The sequence below is a fragment of the Orycteropus afer genome, unplaced genomic scaffold (genome assembly GCF_000298275.1).
Source record: "Orycteropus afer afer isolate SDZICR_OR568_19922 unplaced genomic scaffold, OryAfe1.0 scaffold00044, whole genome shotgun sequence".
In the NCBI taxonomy this organism is placed as follows: Eukaryota; Metazoa; Chordata; class Mammalia; order Tubulidentata; family Orycteropodidae; genus Orycteropus; species Orycteropus afer.
In genome coordinates this window covers 14,232,593-14,254,189 of record NW_006921631.1, presented here as the reverse complement: position 1 = coordinate 14,254,189, position 21,597 = coordinate 14,232,593, and the positions used below count along the sequence as shown (strand labels likewise).

At 39.6% G+C, this 21,597-nt stretch overlaps 1 protein-coding gene across 1 annotated transcript in view; it reads left to right on the top strand.

Moving 5' to 3' along the window:
* Positions 1-21,597, top strand: part of DDR2 (discoidin domain receptor tyrosine kinase 2) — a 72,607-nt gene that overhangs the window by 33,968 nt on the left and 17,042 nt on the right. Inside the window, exons 7-13 of the mRNA XM_007937756.1 lie at positions 3,012-3,074; positions 3,929-4,059; positions 7,840-8,050; positions 10,375-10,598; positions 11,955-12,082; positions 14,084-14,275; positions 14,538-14,772. Of these exons, the coding sequence (XP_007935947.1) occupies positions 3,012-3,074; positions 3,929-4,059; positions 7,840-8,050; positions 10,375-10,598; positions 11,955-12,082; positions 14,084-14,275; positions 14,538-14,772 (1,184 nt within the window). The remainder of the gene's footprint in view (positions 1-3,011; positions 3,075-3,928; positions 4,060-7,839; positions 8,051-10,374; positions 10,599-11,954; positions 12,083-14,083; positions 14,276-14,537; positions 14,773-21,597) is intronic.

Below are 21,597 nucleotides of genomic sequence, written 5' to 3'. Positions count from 1 at the left end.
AAATTCTTCTAAGGTTTTTTCTGTGTTTTCTTTGGTCTGTCTTTCAATCCTTTGAAGATACCTAAATATAATTCTTTTGAATTTCTTATCAGAGAGTTCTAATGCTGCTTCTTCCTCAGGGATGTGTTCTGGGTCTGTATCCTGTTCCCTTGTTTCTCCCACTTTATCTTGCTTCTTTGTGTGGACTGTGAAGGTCTGTTTTCTCTGAGGCATCGTGGTATTGTGTTAAGATTTCTGTTAATTGTTTGTGAAGAGCAACTAAGGGTGATTCAGGCTCTTCTTGGTGGTTTTTAATCATTGGCCCATTGGTGGAGAAGGAGGTGCTGGCTCTTGCTCAGTAAGTGAAGATGCAGGACATGTGGGTGTACTTGTATCTTATGGGGACTGTTTCTGTCTCCCAGTCATTTAGGCAAAAATTACAATTGAATAACCATTGAAAAAGCTAAAAGCACATGGACAAAAAATATACCATGAAATCACAAAGGAACAGTAACCCAAAAAAAGAAAAAAGGGGATAAAAGAAGAAGAAAACATGTAAACCTGCAATATCTGGGGATAGGGCACTAACACAAAAAAGGTAGAGAAGGAGAATAATGAAGAAATAAAACAAAAAAAAAGAAAAAACAAACAAACAAACAACCAACAACAACAAAAACAACAAGGAACGGGGTTAACCAGGAGAAAATAAAAAAGGTGGGGGGGGGGAGAAAGAAAAAAAAAGGTGTAAACTAAGACCTTTTCAGTCATGGAGTGCAGGTCTGGAAAATTCTTGGGGTTACTGGAAAGCAGAACCTCTTCTTAAGCCCCTGGAATCTGGTAGAGCACTGTCTTTTTAGGTTGTCTCTAGCCGCTGGTTACGTGTTGATTTGTTTTGTCTTGGTTTTATGGTTTAATATTTTGAAAAAGTAAAGGTGGTGTATTTTATTTTATTGATTCAGGTGTGTTGGTTTGCTCTGTTGTTTTCTTTGTGATGGTGGAATCACTGTGTGGAGTGTGGAAATATGTTTCTGTTTGTCGTAGAGAGGGTTTAGAGTTCGAAGCGGGAGGTTTCATGGTAATTGGCTGAATATGGTTTCTTCTATTGAATGAGTGAAGTTATTGGCAGAGAAGGTGGGAACAGAAGAAGTAAAGCTTGGTGTTGCTAGGGTCAGTTTCTAGGGCTTTGACCAGGCTATTATTGATGACGTATTTATTTACAAGACCATGGCTCAACCTCAGGAAAGATTTCTATTGTTAGGGCGTCGCAACTTTCCTCCAGTTTCAGGCACACTCAAAGACTCCGCTTCCTCGGCCCCACAGTGCTAAACAGCTCCAAGGCAAAATTCTCGGGACCACACTCAGTGGCTGTTTCTTCTCTCTCCCTGTCCCATCTGCCCACGGTGCTGACACAATGCCACCAGACTGCTAATGGCCGGTTCTGGAGTTTGTCTGTGATACCGCCCACCTGCGGCGCCAAAGATGCACGCAATTTCAGCTGTGCTGGAGTCAGGGGAGTACCTGCTAGTGACCTACGGTCCCGATATCCATGGCAAAGAAAAGCACGATGTCTTCCAGTCTGACCCAAGCCCACTCTGTGACCCGCTGGGAGGGGAGGGAGATAGCCTTCATGGCGCAACAGTGAATTCTCCGCCTGAATCTCAGTGGTGGTTCCCGTGCCCACCTGCACCCAGATGACCCAGATTACCAACAAAATCAGCTGCTGGAGGCAGATCTCTGCCGCTGCCCACTGGAATATTGGAGTGGTCGCTGGTATGCTGCTATAAGGTGACTTCCTTCTTGGCTCGGGGATCTCAGGTGGCCGCCCTAGCCCGGCAGACAGTGACTACCCCAGGGAAGTTTCCAATGATCTTTCTTGGGTGCCCGTTTGTCCTCCACCAGTAGCTCTTTCCTAAATAATCTCCCTGTGCCTTTCCTCTAATTCTGCTCTTCTGTGTTTGGTGCACTCTGATTCCATGAGCTGTTCAGAGTACCAAAATTCCTAATTCAAACTGTTGTACCTAGTTTTTCAAGCCCTTAGATGCCAGAGGAAATAGCATGCTGCTCACTGGCAAGACTCCATTTTGAAATCCCAGATTATTTTATATGGAGTTTCTATTGAGTGCAAAAATTTAGACACTCAAAAACAATGTCAATTATACTGTCTGTGCTAATTGGTGTGTGTGTGTGTGGGTGGCAACAGATTTCCATCCATCCTCAGGTATTCTCTCAATGGAGTAATTTTCTTATGATAGCTAATTATAGTAGTGGACTATAGTTTTGACTCCTGGGATCTCTTGAGTGTCAGATACAATGTCAAAATCATCGTCATTCTCACTGGAGCCTGAAGACTCAATTCACAAAAGTACATGTAGATGCCTTATACCTCCCACTGACATAATGATTCTATGAAGAGGAAAAAATTAGGATTTTTGGAGGAAATGTCTTTCAGAAGGGAAATTCATGTTTTAATTTTTGACTTCTTTGACTAGACAAATCAGAGTGAAAAAACTGTTGCTAATATCAGTGTGACATATACACTTTTAGGACCCTCAGAAGCTGCAATATCACAGTGAAGTATAGTCCTAGGGCTGAGGCAATAAGGTATAGTGGAAAAGAGAGTTAATTTCCTTGAAGGAAAGTGCATAAATCTTAGCACTATGCCTCATACCTACTTACTTATTGTATCCTCTCTGCATTCTGCTGACTTTGGGTTCTACTTCTCTAATTGCATGCCTTATGCTAATATGTGGTTACAGTCCTCAGACCACTGTTTCTTAAACTATTTTTATTTTGTTATGCAGTATAAGATATTGGAAACAAAAATTTTATGAAAGATAAGTTGCCTTTCCTACATAGATAAATGGGGATACTGTGTCACTTAATATTTTATTTTATTTTGAAGAAAAAAAAAAAAAGGCTGATTACAACCCATTAAATTGATTTCACAATGTGCTAGTTCACAACGCATAGTCAAAAAGTTTCCTACCTACTTGGCTTCTCCTCTGCTCTGACTCACCCTTGTTTTGTAACAGATGCTGCAATGTACAACAACTCTGGAGCCCTGCCCACCTCTCCTGTGGCACCCACAACCTATGGTATGTGTGATTCCTAGATATAAAAATTAAACTTAAGGGACCTCCTGGAAGATGAATGGTGGAGATTTGCAAAAGGCTTGTTTGTATAGGAGCCTTGGTACCAAGTGGCTTTGGATGAAGAGTAGCCTTGGAAAATCAGGCCAATCCAACTCCAAAGATAAGGACCTAAATTCACTTTCTTCACTGCTGGTTTATTTGATTCTTCAGCTAAGTAAAAGGCTAGGATTATTCCAATCGCTCCATGAAAGTTTGGGAAATGTGAGGCAGAAACAAGAAAAGAAATATTTCTAATTAAGTCCTATATATATTGGGGATCTCAATGAATGGGTGGAAGTTTATGAAACAAAATGCTCTCTAATTTACATCTCTCTAATTGGAGATAAATATATAAAAAGGTATTAATTCCTTCAAACAGTTACTGGCAACACAAGCCAGAAATCTGGGAAAACGTGTGAGTGAATGTACCCATAGAAGACTCTCAATTACATTGGCATGTCTCAAAAAATGGAAAAAGTAAAACTGGATCCCTACCTCTTTTTTTCATGAGGTGTTACTATGGGCCTGTAGACCCAGGCTGTGGTAATACAGGAGTAAAATTTGGGGGAGATGGAAAAACTTCTCCATTGTCTAATCTGATACATAAGGGGTGGAATGCTACTGAACCATGAAGGAAGACTGTAGGATATAGGAGCAAAGTATTGAAAGAATAGCAAGACCAAGAATAAGTATTAAGGTGATGTCTTCCAAAATTATCCCGAGGGGTAGGTTCTACTTTCCTGCCCCTACTCCAGTCCCTCATACCTTTTCTTGTTCCACGATGATCATATCTTCTGTTTTTCTCTTCCTGGCTACAGATCCAATGCTTAAAGTTGATGACAGCAACACACGGATCCTGATTGGCTGCTTAGTAGCCATCATCTTCATCCTCCTGGCCATCATTATCATCATCCTCTGGAGGCAGTTCTGGCAGAAAATGCTGGAGAAGGTGAGAAAATGCATAACTGGTGTGGGTACAGGAAGCGGCTCCCCCTTTCTCCCAAGCTACTGTTTCCTCAGGACTAAATGGCGTAGGGGTTATCTTTAAATTTTTCTGATGAGAAAATACAATGTTTTCAAGGTCATACAACTAGTATTCTGTCTTTCACGCTCTTTTGAATTGTCCAATCTTTAAATACATTGATGTATTTCTTCCAAAATGTATACATTCCAGTAAAGATGGAATGTCTATGACTTTTTGTTTCCTGGGCTAGATACGACTCCCCATGAAAATTGCTGCAATGGGTTTTACTGTGTTGGGGTCCACTTGATGATTAAGTGATTCTCCCTTTGATCAGGGACACATTCTCTGATCAGTGAGCTCCTCAGTAGAAATCACAGGAGATCTGGGCTGTGAGGCTTTGAATTGCCTGTCAAGGGTGGGGAAAAGAAAGAGGATATATCATAATTGATCTCTGTGTCTGGGGTGGGCTCTCAGGGGAGAACAATGCCTTTGTGGAGTTTATTCCAGAGGAAGAGAAAGGGCACTGTGAGAATGAGCTTGAATCTCCAGAACTTTTTGGATGTAGGACAGAAAGGAAGGGCCTGAAATCAAAGAAGTGATAGAAGCAACCCAGAGAAGTAGCTTGCAGTTCTTTCTGACTTATTTCCTATTGAGATTCCTAAGATGGCTGAGGTTTATGTTAATTAAGGTTAGGCAAGGATATTTCACAGAAGAGCTCTCCATGCTTCCTACAAGGACTCTACCATCACCCTGAACACTTTCATGAAATTAAATCTTTCAATTCATAAATAATGGCTGAAGACTGAAAGGCACAATCCAGAGAGTTCATCCATTGGCATGAAAGTGTTTCAAGGTATAAATGGAGCAAGGTATACTTTCCTCAAAAGGACTCAAAAGTCCATTTGTTGGAATGAGCAAATCCTTTTCTCTTTTAGAATGCTTTTTTTTATACACTGGGTTTTCTAAATGAAGTGTTGTATGATAAAGGGGAGGGAATAGTGGGAGAGAGAGAGAGAAGCTGGAAGACTGAAGGTTTATTGGGCAGATGAAGCTGATGTGTCCTTATTGAGTAGTCTTCTAAGATTGTGTTTTAGTTGTGGTGATGGTAGGGTTATATTCTCCACTCTATGAGCTATTTTTTTTTCTTCATTTGAGCTCAAATTTACTATCCTTCTCTTAATATTTTCTTTGAGGTTTGTTAGAATATATTCATGGTTTGATTGGAGACTCTCAAGGAAAGGAAAGAACAAAAAATTTGTCCTTGAATATTGAATTTGGTTCTTTTCAGGAATTCTTTCTTTCTTTCTTAAGATATATCCAAATGCTTTGGAATTATACCCAATATTTCTTTCAGGGATCAGAACTTTCTGTGGAAAGCCCTCAAACACACACATACATTCCAAGAGACATTACCTAACATGCCTTTAGACTGTAACATTATTTGTAGAATACTGTTGATGGCATACTCATCATTCTTTCATTGAGATTCAACCCGCATTTATTGAGTACCTACAATGTGCTGGGCTCCATGTTCCACATTGGATTACTATTGTGACCAAAGACTTTTCACCCTAGTGGGTGAAACAAACATCTAGGTTTTTGCGTTAAGTACTCAAAAATCTATTTGTTGGAAAGGGGCATTTTATGTTGGAATCCAAATAGTCACATATGTTCAGATGCTGGCATTGCTGTTTTGAAGGAGTATATAGCTCACATTAGATTGTTGTTGTTGCAGTCAAATCAGCCCCAACTCATAGTGACCCCATGTACACAGAATGAAATGTTACCCAGTCCTATGCCATCTTCATGATTGTTAGTATGCTTGAGTTCATTGGCACAGTGGTTAAATGCTCAGCTGCTCAGTGGCAGTTCAAATCCATCAGCTGTTTCATGTGAGAAACATGTGGCACTCTGCTTCTGTAAAGATTTACATCTATGGGACAGTTGTACTATATCCTATAGGGTCACTATGAGTTGGCATTGACTTGATGACAGTTTTTTTTCTTTTTTGTTTTTAATACGTATTTTCAGAGCCTTGGTGGCATAGTGTCCAAGGCATTTGACTGCTAACCAAAAGATTAGCGGTTCAAACTCACCAGCAGCTCTGTGGAAGGAAGATGAAGTAATCTACTCCATAACAATTTACTACCTTGGAAACCCAATGGGGGTCGCTATGAGTTAGAATCAACTCAATGGCAGTGAGTTTGGTTTTTGGCAGATTAGACAATATTGTTTTATAATCCATAGGCTAATTTTACTGGCTAATTTTCAGAAGTAGATCACTAGACCTTTCTTCATAGTCTGTCTTAGTCTAGAAGCTCCACTGAAACCTGTTCACCATAGGTGACCCTGTGAGTATGTGAACTAGTGGTGGCATAGCTTCCAGCATCACAGCAGTACATAAGCCACCACAATATGACAAACTGGGAGACAGCAGATGGACAATAGATAGAATAGATAGGATACCAAATCAATTAGTTGTTTTACTCTTCTTATTCCCATATTAGGTGTAATTCGCCATGGAATCCATTGGCCCAATAGGGCTTTTCTTTGCATTTTCCAGCCATCTTATTTGGTTGGGAAACACTGGTGGTGTAGTGGTTAAAACATTCGGCTGGCATAGTGCCTAAAACATTTGACTGCTAACTAGAAGACTGGCAGTTCAAACCCACCAGCCACTTCTCGGAAGGAAGATTGGGCAATCTACCTCCGTAGAGATACTGCCTCAGAAACCCAAGTAGGGGTCAGACTCAATGACAGTGAGGTGTTTTTTTTTTTTTTTTTTAATTTTAGTAATACGGAAATTAGGAGGTAAAATTCTGCCTCATAGAAATGAGGGATCAGCCTAAGTTCCCACAATATGGGCATTTGTTGAACCAAACTGTATCTATCACTTGCAGAGTTTCTGGAGTTTAATAGCAGTAAAAAGTTATTTCATCTGCATGAAAGAAATAGGTTTATGAAAAGAAGGAAGTGATGATTCCCTCTGTGCCATCATTTCTGCACTAAGTAAGGAACAAAGTGGGCAAATCCCACTTTCATCCCCAACTGTGTGGTAAGGATCAGCATGAATCCAATCTTCCAAATGCGGAGATGGATCCAGTCCTTATCTTTCCAATTCTCCATCCTCTTTCTCCTATTGAAGAAGCACTCTCTCTCCAACCCTAGTAACCTGGAACTGGGTCAGAGCTCATAAATTAGACAGTCACTGTCCTTCAGACCAGGTCCCCATGTAGTCCTTCTCTGACCCTCACCACTGGAGTGAAACCAGAGCTCACAAGTAAAAAAGACACAGTCCTTCAGACTGCCAAATAGGCAGATACGAGCCTTTGCTGGTTCTCACTGCATCTTTGGGTTCCATAATACACTAGAATGACTTAGAGAATTCACAGAGAGTATACCATACTTAGGACTACAGATTTATTACAACCAAAAAGGATATAAATGAAGAGACACATAGGGTGAGTTCTGGGAGAGATCTCAGTGTGAAGCTTCCATGTCCCAAGGGAATGGCTACCCTCCTGAGAACAGATGTTTTCACCAACCAGAAGCCTATTTGAGCCTTAGGGTTCTAGGCTCTTATTGATCTCCCCATGTGGTCATGATAGATCACCTCATGCCTCTTGAATCAGCACGGGGGCCTTAGCCTTTTGGGGTCTGGTCAACCCCTAGTCATTAGGCTCAGGTGTGGTATGGTCTCAGGAAAGCAGAAAAGGACTAAATTACTTTCTGTACCTCACAGTGTTCTTCTGTGTTCTTTTCTAGGCTTCCCGGAGGATGCTGGATGATGAAATGACAGTCAGCCTTTCCCTGCCAAGTGAGTCTAGCATGTTCAACAACAACCGCTCTTCATCACCAAGTGAGCAGGAATCAAACTCAACTTATGATCGCATCTTTCCCCTTCGGCCTGACTACCAGGAGCCATCCAGGCTGATACGGAAACTCCCAGAATTTGCTCCAGGGGAGGAGGAGTCAGGTGAGGATGAAATGGTGGAGAGGAAACTGAGGGACAAGCCTTGATAAGCATTATAATGATATGACACTATTGTTTCTAGTTAACCAAATCTATTTTCAGTCTATGCTAACTTCCTGGGAAGTCAACATTCTCTTTCTAGATTTGGTCTGCTGCTGCTTCTAGTCTAATGTGAGTAACTTTCTCTATTACTGAACATACAGATGTTTGGAGGAACCCAAATGTTGAAAAAAAAAAAAAAAAGATGTTACTAGGGAGTGAATGCCAGAGGAACATAAACTAGTCCACACTTCTCATTTTATATATGTGGAAAATGAGAAGGTTCAGACTAGGTACCTACCGTAGATCATTAGGGGTAAATTCAGGACAAGACTTTCACTTGGAAAAAAAAAAGATAAATGAAGCTAAAGATATTCTGGAATTCTCATTTTTGTTGTCATCTAGATAATAGAGTTACAAACTTTTTATTGGTTCTTCTTTGGTAAACAGTCATTAAAATAATGCAAGATTTTATTTTGAGAGTAAATATTTCTTGCCTTTTCTCTATAAATGCATTGCTTTCATAAAACAGTACCAGTTGATCCAAACCCTAAATGTCCTTTAATAAATGCTACAGAGTGACATGGAAAGGGATGCTCTAGTCATCACTGAAGCTTGGAGCAACTTGGCCATAAGGTCAGCAACCCAAGAGTGACCCAATCAGATGACTTTGTATTGCTCAGGAGCTCAGACTGGCTGTAGAAGAAGACAGGACCAAATATGAGAGCATAAGCTTTTCAAGGAGCTAGGCCTTAAGGGGGTCACTTAGAAGGAAGAAAAGAAACTAACATGTATTTATCACTTAAGAAAAGAAAACCAAACTCATTGCCATCATCATAGTGACCCCTTCTTGGGTTTCTGGGGTGTTATCACTACGGAAGTAGATTGCCCAACCTTTCTTCTGAGGAGTGGCTGGTAGATTTGAACTGCCAGCCTTCTGGTTAGCAGTCTAATGCCGTAAGCACTACACCACCAGAGCTCCTGTATTTATCAACTAGTGGTTAGCAAACATTGAAGGAGCACATTGAACTCAGGTGATTTTATGGGGATATCAAGAATAAAAGATACAAACAAATTTATTTCCTAGGCTGAACCAAAGTCATGTACCTATTCTCTGGAGTCTAAAATATCCCTCATACTCCATATTTAACATTTTTAATGTTATGATATATCTTAAACTAGATCATGTACATTTACTATTAAGGATTTTTTAATAGACTACTTTTTAGAGCAGTTTTAGGTTTTAGGTTTATAGAAAAATTGTATGGAAAGCACAAAGAATTCCCACATACCCCTCCATCCCCTCCATATGGTTTCTCTTATCATTAACATCTTGGATTCCTGTGGTACCTTGGTTATAATTAATTACTCAGTATTAATACATCATCATTGATTAAAGTCCACAGTTTATATTAGGGTTTATTCTTTTTGTCATACAGTCCTATGATTTTTGACAAATGCATAATGGTGTGTGTCCACCATTACAGAATAATGCAGAATAGTTGCACTGTCATAAAAATGCCCTGAGTTCCACTTATTTATTCCTTCTACCTCTCCCCGAACTTCTGGTAACCATTGATCTTTTTACTGTGTCTATGTTTTGCCATTTCCAGAATTTCATATGACTGGAATTGTGCAAGTTTTTTTTTAAATGTGCAATTTTATTTTCTCATCTGTAAAGGGTAATATAAAATTTCTAAACCTGTCAGTTTAATTATGCTAATCACTGTCCTATACATTGCCCCTACACCCATATTCACTTTCACAGATAAATCTTGAATCACTATGCTCTGCTTTCCAATCCTTATCCACAACTCACACACTCTGAAATAGCCTCCTCCTTCCACTCATTTTAGCCAAATACCATCTTTGTTTGAGGTCATAATGAACCTTAAATATAAAAAATTTTTCATGCCTAAAATAGATTATTAAATCTATTAAATGATTATTAACTGATAGTGTCTTAAAGAAATGTTATATTAAACCTTACATACCATAAACTTCCTATAGTTTCACCAAGTATAGTAGAGTGGTGTGCAATTCTGCAAGATTAGCCAAGCTAGTGTTAATGATCATGTATTTGGAGAAGGATGGGAGTCAAAAGGGTGACCAATATTCTGACAGCCATGAGGAAAAGTCCCTACAGGAAGGACCTCTCCAAGAGAAAATGTCGTGAAGTGGGTTAGACTGTTTTAGGGGTATGTTCTAGCCTCCTGTCAGAATATTTTCCTTGGAAAGGTCTTCAAAATTTCCCCTTGGAATGAGAGTCACTGTCCTCATCCTCCCAGGCTGTAGTGGCATTGTGAAGCCTACCCAGACGAATGGGCCTGAGGGGGTGCCCCACTATGCAGAGGCTGACATTGTGAACCTCCAGGGAGTGACAGGAGGTAACACCTACTCAGTGCCTGCTGTTACCATGGACCTGCTTTCAGGAAAAGATGTGGCTGTGGAAGAGTTCCCCAGGAAACTATTAACCTTCAAGGAGAAGCTGGGAGAAGGCCAGTTCGGAGAGGTGAGTTCACCCTTTGAGTGGTATCTTTAGTAGCTCTTCCATAGTGTACTCACAACTGAATGTCTCCTCCACTTGGCCCTCCTTGCATTGCCCACAGTACTGGTCACCTTTGTCTTTATCAAACAGCTGTAGATTCCTGAGACTTCTGATTCCTGTATGTTGTTGTTGTTGTTGTTATGTGCCGTTGAGTTGGACCTGACTCATAGTGACCCCTCCTTGGGTTGCCAAGGCAGTATCACCACGGAAGTAGATTGCCCCATCTTCCTTCCGAGGAGTGGCTGGTGGGTTTGAACTGCCAGCCTTCTGGTTAGCAGTCAAGTGTCTTAGGCACTACACTACCAGTTTTTAAAGCAGGCAACTCCCTAGACTTCAGATACCCTAAAAAACTTTAAATATTTTCAAAATTTTATAATAGGTTATAAAGGGTGGAGGCCCACAAATGTGATCATGCTTTATAAACTGTCCAGGAACACCCTGCTGCTTAATAGCCACTTTGTTTTTCTCCCATTAATGAGAATTATATGTAAAATGATTAAAAACAACCTCACCCCTGCCTTTGGTCCCAAAATCAGGCACTAGAGAATGAATCATCCACTAAGATAAAGAAGAACACTCTTCTCAATTGACCTCACAGTGATGCATGTAATATTAGAGTTTCACTCTTACATCAATCACATGAACTTTCTGAAAACTGAAGACAATGATTTAAGTTGCCATGGGAACTCTTTTAACATTTTCATCTAAACTACAAACATAATCCTTAGTTTCATAAGAATAGAGTTATTGGTTCCCAAGTATGGGTAGGATGCTCTACCTTTGTGGAGGTTTGGTGCTGAAGGAGGCAGAGGGGCCCATGGTATCTCTCTGTAGTACTACATCTACTAATTCTGAACCCTGAGTTGGAAAATCAGGTTTAAAATACTGTTACTAATACATAAGAGTTACCTATAATGCTAATTCATATGAAGGTTATTACCTTATAAGAGAAGCTGCCCTCTGCTTTGCATAGTCCAGTAACTAAACTTCCTTGAATCAAAGCTCACGCATTTATAGTGAATGTTATTTTATAGTGGTCTATGCCATGAAAAAATACTGTTAGATTCATTCCTTCACGTATTCAACTTCTAGTCAATGTGTATTTCTTTTATAAGGCAATAACATATTAGCTGGGTGCTTTGTGATTGTTTTTTCATCAACTTTTTAAATCAATGATATGTTACACATATCTTCTTATTGGTCTTCTGATTATTTTGCCTGAGTTGTAAGAGTTAGTTTATCTCCAGGAAATGCCCAGCAAGAGTACTGAGACATCTTCAGGAGAAATGATGATGCTGAGACTAGATGACTTTTGTCTAGGTTCATCTCTGTGAAGTGGAGGGAATGGAAAAATTCAAAGACAAAGATTTTGCCCTAGACGTCAGTGCCAACCAGCCTGTCCTGGTGGCTGTGAAAATGCTCCGAGCAGATGCCAACAAGAATGCCAGGTCTGTGGTCTACATTTTGAATTTTCTTTTATGCATTTCCTTTTAGCACTGGGAGCACTCCTGGAAACTTCTAAACTTTTTTTTTTTTTTTTTTTCTTTTGAGATGGGAAGGTTTGGGAGCTGCCTCATATTTCTATTATCTTTTATTTTTATGATGGAGTCAGAGTCCTTAACTTTGTTCCTCATCTCTCTCAAACATGTATGTACATTTTCCATTCTATTTCCTATCTACCTCCCAATTTCTCATTCACAGCAACACACTTCCCAACATTGTCAAGAGTGTCTAGATAAATACTTCTTCAACCTTTATATACAGACATACTCCTGCAAGTCATTACCTCCTCCTGACAAACTTTTCACCATCACATATACCTTTCTTGCTAAGCCTCTTCCATTCTTCTTTTTCACTTCTCTATTTTATCAACTTTTTTCTCTTTATGCTCCTTTTCTTCTATGTCCAGCAACCCCCCAAATAAGAAGCTATCTCTGCTTGGATAAATACCCATGGACCTCAAAGCAAAAGGATCCACAGTCCTTTAGCAGTTTTTTCCAACTGGCTAATAATCTCTTGGATCCTTTACTACATAAATTGCAGTTTCCAGCCATACTCCGTTGTCTGACAGCCTTTCCATTACAGTAATGGTGAGTTAATCCTCACCCAGAGAGGCATGCTGGTTGAAAGCTGATTGTATGTGTTTCCAAGAAATCTTCACATCTGGGTAACATATGCATTTTCCCACTGGTATTGGCTTGATTTATTTCACTGATATTCAAAGTGGGAGAAAGTTTATTATTGCTAGTTCCCAAATAATCATAAATTCCAAAAATGGTGAAAGAGATATTACAAGTGACAGAATATGGATTTAAGAAAGAAGGGAGGAGAGGAAATGGAACCATGGAGGTTTTAGAATTTTAACTGAGAATTTTAACCTTCAGGATATTTATATGAATAATAAGTGACATCCTCTAGGTCCCATGGAGAGATAGGGTATTCCTAATATTAATTTTGGCTCCTTATTGGATAAATCACCAAAGAGAAAAAAAGACAGTATATGACAGAGACTTACCTGTGGTTTTGGCTAGTGAGGTTTGGTGTACCTGCACTTGTATCCATTCCATTTAGCAATGATGGATGGACTAGCCTCTGAGACCTGCCAAGCCCCTGCGTTGAGGCTAAAGGGAAAGGGAAAAGGAGGAGATCTTGCATTGGGACTACATGGACTCCAAGGGGTTTATACTGATGTAGTAGCTATCCCAGCGCAGCATTCTTAGAAAATCACAAGTCTGCTCCTATAGTTTTGAAATGTGGGGTAGTGGTTTTGCTAACCCAAATATTGCTCACTTTATGACTCAAGGGTACCTGTCACCATGTACTCAAACAGTTCTTAGTTTTGGCCAAGTAAATACTTCTGAAATGACCCCACATTATCACCGTGGCCTTTAAGCAACTCTGTTTTAAACAGGCTACCAAATGTATATTGCAATTGATTACTGGTGTATTAAGAAAAGCCCGTATGTGAAAATAATGAATTCTCATATTAACACAGGGTAATTTTATTTATCTTATATTATTTATTCATCATTTTATTACTTGAATGGACTCTGGCTTTTCTAAAATGGAAAATACCCCTAGTGCATTTAAGATATGATTTTCAGTGAAAAGTTTCATTTTGGAGAGTAGTTTTTAGGAGTATATATTTGATTCAGTAAATATTAATCACTTTCTATGTTGCAGGCATTATGTTAGATACTAGGGATGAAAATATAAATGTCATGGTTCTTGTTTTCAAAAATATTACTGTTGCATAAGGATGCATCATATTTCAGGATAAGTAAAATGAGACAGTTCCAGGTACCATTTCTGTCCCCTCTCAAAGGTTATCCAAATGGAAACAAGGCTTGGTATAATGGGTAGGAATAGACTTTGCTATGCATTTTTTTCCCTCTCTTGATTCTAACTCTTGCAACTTCTGGGTTTATCTATGTCTGTGTCCTCCAAAGGAATGATTTTCTTAAGGAGATAAAGATCATGTCCCGCCTCAAGGATGCAAATATCATCCGCCTGTTAGCTGTGTGTATTACCGATGACCCCCTCTGCATGATCACAGAGTACATGGAGAATGGAGACCTCAATCAGTTTCTCTCTCGCCATGAGCCCCCCAGTTCTTCCTCTGGCAATGTACCCACTGTCAGGTAAATAAGCTAGGTCTTGTATCTCTCCCCTGTGTTCATGAGACTAGCATGGACTCTGAAGATGAGGAGCAGTGAATCAAAAATTCTGTCAGTGTTCTGAGACAGTGGGGGAGACAGAGGGTAGGGGATAATGGAACAACTACTCTTTGAGGGAATCAAAAGGGATTCTCTAAAATTTAGAAGGGGAAATTGAGGTTTTAGGATCTGTGCCTTCCAAGGCTTTCTTTTTCCATACTTCCTTTTTATGTTTTTATTTCCTTAGTTATACCAACCTGAAGTTTATGGCTACTCAGATCGCTTCTGGCATGAAATATCTTTCTTCCCTTAATTTTGTCCACCGAGATCTGGCCACACGAAACTGTTTAGTGGGTAAAAACTATACTATCAAGATAGCTGACTTTGGAATGAGCAGAAACCTGTACAGTGGTGATTACTACCGGATCCAGGGCCGAGCAGTGCTTCCTATCCGCTGGATGTCCTGGGAAAGCATCTTGCTGGTGAGTTCCAAGCATGTTTAAGCCCTCATCTAGCTCCTGATACACAGGCAGGCATACATGGCATGTAGGGACAAATCTAATATGGCAGAAGACAAATTCAATGGGACCTTGGTGTTTGCTCTGCCTTGAGATGACTTTCTTAGTTTGCTAATTATTCTTATCTCAAATACTTGCTTATTTTACTGATCAAAGATAACACACTATTATAGAAAATTTGGGAAAAAAGTTTAAAAACTACATCCATAATGATAAGGGATTTAGTTTTTATTTTTCCCTTCACCTTTTCTACCCACTCATTGTTCTTAATCAATTTAAGGTATTAAAATTCTTATCATTTAAAGAAATGTTATCCAGAACTACTCTTCTCCTGTATTAATCTCATAACCATATTTCAAATTATTTAGATTGATCTCTATAATTTGCCACCATTTCTTTTATTATAAATTTATCATTCTTACAATTTTATTCAATTCTTTTATGTTCTGGACCCCTAACTGAAGTGGCTCCACATTTTTCCAAATGCCTCTCAGAGGTACATTTCTAACCATGCATCCCTGCATACCTGAACTTTTAAAAAAACAGAAGTTTATTCTTTTGTTGTTGTTGAAATTACATATATATATACATATAGATAGATAGATAGATAGATAGATAAACCAAACTCACTGCTGTGAAGTCAGATCCAACTCATACTGACCCCTCCTTGGGTTTCTGAAGTGTTATCTCTATGGAAGTAGATTACCCAATCTTCCTTCTGAGGGGTGGCTGGTGGGTTTGAACTGCTTGACTTCTGGTTAGTAGTCAGATGCCTAAGGCACTACGCCACCAGAACTACACAGCCGAACATATACCAATTCAACAATTTCCACATGTACAATTCAGTGATGAGTTGTACAACCATTCTCACCTACCTTTCCCAAAGTGTTCATCCCCATTATCATAAACTCATTGCCACCTAAGTTTGCTATCTAGCCTTTCAAGTAAATTTAATCTCCTACAGTTCTTTAAAGGGAGCTCTGGTGGCATAGTGCCTAAGGCATTTGACTGCTAAGCAGAAGGCTGGTGATTCAGACCCATCAGCCACTCCTCGGAAGGAAGGCTGGGCAATCTACTTCCGTAGTGATACCACCTCGGAAACCCAAGGAGCGGTCGCTATAAATCAGGTCCAACTCGATGGCAGTGTGTATAGTTCTTTAAAAGAGCACAATACTCAAGGCAAACATTCTTTACTAATTAAGCTAAACTATTTTTAGTTTAAAGAAGACTTTAGGGGATATTTCTGGTTTAAGGTTGAAAGATTACCTCAGAGCAAAAGTTTTAGGGGTAGGAGTAGTTCATCCAGCCTCCAGAAAGTCTGGATTCCAAGAGAATTGAATTTGAAATTCTGTTCCACATTTCTCCTTGATTTTTTTTTTTCAGGATTCTTCTATAGAATCTTTGACCAAAATGTTATGTGAGACTTTTTATTGTTGATTTTATAACCATATAGCTGATTTATAGATTTGTTGCTGTTGTTATGTGCTGTCGAGTTGGCCCCGACTCATAGAGACCCCTCTTTGGGTTTCCGAGGCAGCATCACTACAGAAGTAGATTGCCCAACTTTCCTTCCGAGGAGTGACTGATGGGTTTGAACCACCAGCCTTCTGGTTAGCAGTCAAGTGCCTTAAGCACTATGCTACCAGAGCTCCTGATTTATAGATTAGGCTATAAAATTATACTTCCTATAATGCTGCTAACTAGAATGTTAGTGGTTCAAACCTACCAGATGCTCCACAGAAGGAAGATGGGGCATTTTACTTCTGTAAAGATTTACTGCCTCGGAAACCCAAAGAGGGTTGCTATGAGTCAGAATCGACTTGATGGCAGTGAGTTTGGTTTTGGGTTTTGGTTTATAGTGCTGTATACATGTAGTTTTCTGTTTTTGTCATTTACTGTTGCAGAGACAAACTGAGACCAATCTATTTATTTATTTAAACTTTTTTATTGTGAGTTGGGTGCAAGATTACAGAACACATTGGTTTTCCATTCAATGATTCATACATAGTTTGATTTATGACACTGATTGCAATCCCCTCAATGTAATAGCACTCTTCTCACATTCTTCCTATGCTGTGCTGTGCTGTGCTGTGCTATGCTATTTCTATTGCCCCTACTTCTATTCGTCTTTCCTTCCTATCCTTTCCTGCCTTCTGAACTTTATTCCTGGGCAAATACTGCATTTTTAATCTCATATGGTTGATTTTTCCCAAGAATGCACACACCTCCCTGGTGTTGTTGTTCACTTTATAGGTCTGTCATTGGGCTGACAGTTGAGCCATGGGGTGAATTCAGTTCCAGGCATGAAGAGGCTGTCTAAGGGCCATAGTCTTGGGGGTTCCACCAGTCTCCATCAGACCAGGAAGCCTGGTTCTTATTATCTTGAGTTTTGTTACACATTTTTCTTCCATTCTATCTAGAATCTCCTACTGCGATCCATTTCAAAACAGACAGTAGTAGCCAGGCACCATGTAATTCTTATGGACTCAGGATCACGGACGGAGGGAGGTGGCCTTCATGGTCCATTAGTACTCTTCACTAATTGTTTCCTTGCATCTTTGATTTTCATCACTCTTCTTTGCTCCAGACAGAGAAACCAATAATTGCATCTTAGCTGCTCACAAGCTTTTAAGACCCTAGTCACTACTCACCAAAGTAAAATGTAGAACATTATTTTAACTGGTGGTGTAGTGCCTAAGGCATTTGACTGCTAACCAGAAGGCTGGTGGTTCAAACCCACCAGCCACTCCTCAGAAGGAAGATTGGGCAATCTACTTCTGTAGAGAAACTGCCTCAGAAACCCAAGGAGGGGTTGCTATGAGTTGAATCGACTCGATAGCAGTGAGTTTGGTTTTTATTCTTATGGAGGACTGTTGTTGTTTTTGTTGTTAGATGCTGATGAGTTGGCTCCAACTCATAGTAACCCTATGTATGACAGAACAAAATACTGGCCAGTCCTGTGCCAGCCCCACAATCCTTTCTATACCTGAGCCCACTGTTGCAGCTACTGTGTCAATCCATCTCATTGAGGGCCTTCCCCTTTTTTGTTGACCTTCCACTTTTCCAAGCATGATATCCTTCTCCAGGGAATGGTCCCTTCTGGCAATATAACAAAGTAGGTAAGATGAAGACTTGTCATTCTTGCTTTCAAGGAGCATTCTGCCTGCACTTCTTCCAAGACAGATTTGTTAGTTCTTTTAGCAGTCCATGGTACTTTCAGTATTTTCGCCACCATCACAACTCAAAAGCATGAACTCTTCTTTGGTCTTCCTTATTCATTGTCCAGCTCTCACATGCATATGAGGCAAGTGAAAATACCATGGCTTCAGCTAGGTGCACCTTACTCTTCAAAGAGACATCTTTGCTCTTCAGCACTTTAAAGAGGTCTTTTGTAGCAGATTTGCCCAGTGTAATACATAGTCTGATATCTTGACTGCTGCTTCCATTGATACTGATTGTGTAATCAAGTAATAAGAAATCTTTGACAACTTCAATCTTTTTTCCATTTATCGTAATGATGCTTATTGGTCCAATTGTGAGGATTTTCATTTCTTTATGTTGAGATGTAATCCATACTGCAGACTGTAGTCTTTAATCTTCAGTAAGTGCTTCAAGTCATCCTCTCTTTCAGCAAGCAAAGTTGTGTCATCTGCATATCACAGGTTGTTAATGAATCTTCCTCCAATCCTGACGTCACACTCTTCTTCATATAGTCCACCTTCTTGGATAACTTGCTCAGAATACAGATTGAATAAGTATGGTGAAAGGAGACAACCCTGATGCACTCCCTTCCTGATTTTAAACTATGTAGCATCTCCTTGTTCTGTTCGAACGACAGCCTCCTGGTCTATGCACAAGTTCCTGATATTGTTGTTGTTAGGTGCCATCGAGTCATTCTGATTCATAGTGACCTTATGCAGAGCAGAATGAAACACTGCCTGGTCCTATGCCAGCCTCACGATCCTTGCTATACCTGAGCCCATCATTGCAGCCACCGTGTTAATCCATCTCGTTGAGGGCCTTGCCATTTTCATTGACCCTCCACTTTACCAAGCATGATATCCTTTTCCAGGGAATGGTTCCTTCTGACAACATGACCAAATAGGTAAGACGACATCTGGCCATTCTCATTTTCAAGGGGCATTCCAGCTGCACTTCTACCAGGACAGATTTGTTAGTCCTTTTAGTAGTTCAGGGTACTCTTAGTATTCTCCAACACCACAACTGAAAAGCATCAACACTTCTTTGGTCTTCCCTATTCATTGTCCAGCTTTCACATGGATATGAGGTGATTGAAAATACCATGGCTTGGGTTAGGAGCACCTTAGTTTTCAAGGAGACATCTTTGTTCTTCACCACTTGAAAGAAGGCTTCAGCAGGTTTGCCCAATGCAGTATGTCATCTGATGTCTTGACTGCTGCTTCCACTGCTGTTGACTGTAGAACCAAGTAATATGAAGTCCTTGACAACTTCAGTATTTTCTCCATCCATCATAAAGTTGTTTATTGGACCAGTTGTGAGGATTTTTGTTTTCTTTATATTGAGGTGTAATCCATACTGTAAACTGTACTCTTTAATCTTCATCAGTAAGTGCTTCAAGTCATCCTCACTTTCAGCAAGCAAAGTTGTGTCATGTGTATCGCAGGTTGTTAATGAGTCTTCCTCCAATCCTGATGTCATGTTCTTCTTCATATAAGCTAGTTTCTTGGATTATGTGCTCAGCATACAAATTGAATAAGTTGGTGAAGGATACAACCCTGACACTCTCTCTTCTTGATTCTAAACCATGCAGTATCCCCATGTTCTGTTTGAACAACAGCCTCCTAATCCATGTACAGGTTCCTCATAAGTACAATCAAGTGTTCTGGAATTCCCATTTTTCTTAATGTTATCCATAATTTGTTATGATCCACACAATTGAATGTTTTTGCATAGTCAATAAAACATAAGTAAGTATCTTTCTGGTATTACTTGCTTTCAACAAAGATCCACCCTAATATCAGCAATGATATCCCTCATTCCATGTTCTCTTCTGAATCTAGCTTGCATTTCTGGAAGCTCCCTGTCAATATACTGCTGCAATCGTTTTTTAATTATCTTCAGTAAGATTTTACTTGGATGTTTTATTAATGATATTGTTCGATAATTTCCACATTCTGTGGGATCACTTTTCTTTGGAATGTGTACAAACATGGATCTCTTCCAGTCAGTTGGCCAGGTAGCTGTCTCCCAAATCTCTTGGCATAGATGAGTGAGTGCCTTCAGGAGGGCATCCATTTGTTGAAACATCTCAGAGGGTATTCGGTCAATTCTTGAAGCCTTGGTCCTTGCCAATTCCTTCAGTGTGGCTTTGACTTCTTACTTCAATACCATTGGTTCTTGATCATATGCCACTTCCTGAAATGGATGAATATCAACCAATTCTTGTCAGTACAGTGACTCTGTGTATTCTTTCCATCTTCTTTTGATGTTTCCTGCATCAGTCAATATTTTGCCCATAAAATCTTTCAATATTGCAACTTAAGGCTTAATTTTTTCCCTCAGTTCTTTCAGCTTGAGAAATGCCAAGCAGGCTCTTCCCTTTTGGTTCTCTAACTCCAGGTCTTTGCACATTTCATTATAGTAATTGGCTTTCTCTGCTCGGGTTGCTCTTTAAAATCTTTTCTTCAGCTCTTTTATCTTGTCATTTCTTCCATTTGCTTTAGCTACTCTCCATTGAAGGGCAATTTTCAGAGTCTCTTCCGACATCATTTTGGGTCTTTTTTTTTTTTCAGTACATTTTATTGAAATATAATTTATGTACAGTGAAATATAAAAACTAAAGTGACATGGGTCAATGCACATTTTTTTTTCTTGTAGTGTTCCCTCCCCTCTCCTCTCACCCCTGGCAACCAACAAAGAAAGTTTATATATAAACTTTTCCTTGACTATCCACCACAACTAATACTATATTTGTCCTTCTGGGATTGACTTACTTCACTCAGCATAATGTCCTCCAAGTTCATCCATTTTTGCAGTGTTTTGCAGACTATACATTATTCTTCAGTGCTGCATAGCATTCCATTGTGTGTATGTACCATAGTTTGGTCATCCACTCTTCTGCTGATGGGCATATAGGTTGTTTCCATCTTTTTGCTATTGTAAATAGTGCTGTGATGAACTTAGGTGTGCATATATCTGTTCCTGTCCTGGCTCTCACCTCTCTAGGCTATATACCTAGTAATGGGATTGCTGGGTCAAGTGGTATCTCCAATTCCAGCTTTCTAAGGAATTGCCATATTGTTTTCCACAGTGGTTGTATCTCTTCAGAGTCCCACCAGCAGTGTATGAGAGTCCCAATCTCTCTACATCCCTGCCAGCATTTGTTATTTTTTGTCTCGTTGAACCTTGCCATCAGTGCTGGGATGAGATGGTATCTAATTGTTTTTTTGATTTGCATCTCTGGTGGCCAATGATTGTGAACATCTCTTCACGTATTTGCTGGCCACCTGAATATCCTCCTTGGTGAAGTGTCTATTCATGTCTTCTGCCTATTTTTCAATTGGACTGTTAATTCCTTTGTTGTTGAGGTGCTGGAGTTTTCTATAAACCTTAGACATAAGTCCCTTCCTAGATATGTAATTGTCGACAAGTATGAATTTGTTGCTGTCATTTTTATTATGTGCTTTCTCATGGTGTTGATTTCTTTGTTCCATATAATTTTCTATGCTGAGCTCATTTTGTTTATGAATTATGTTATCACTTCCTTCATTGCTATCGTTTTAGTATTTGCTAAATATTTGTGCTGGT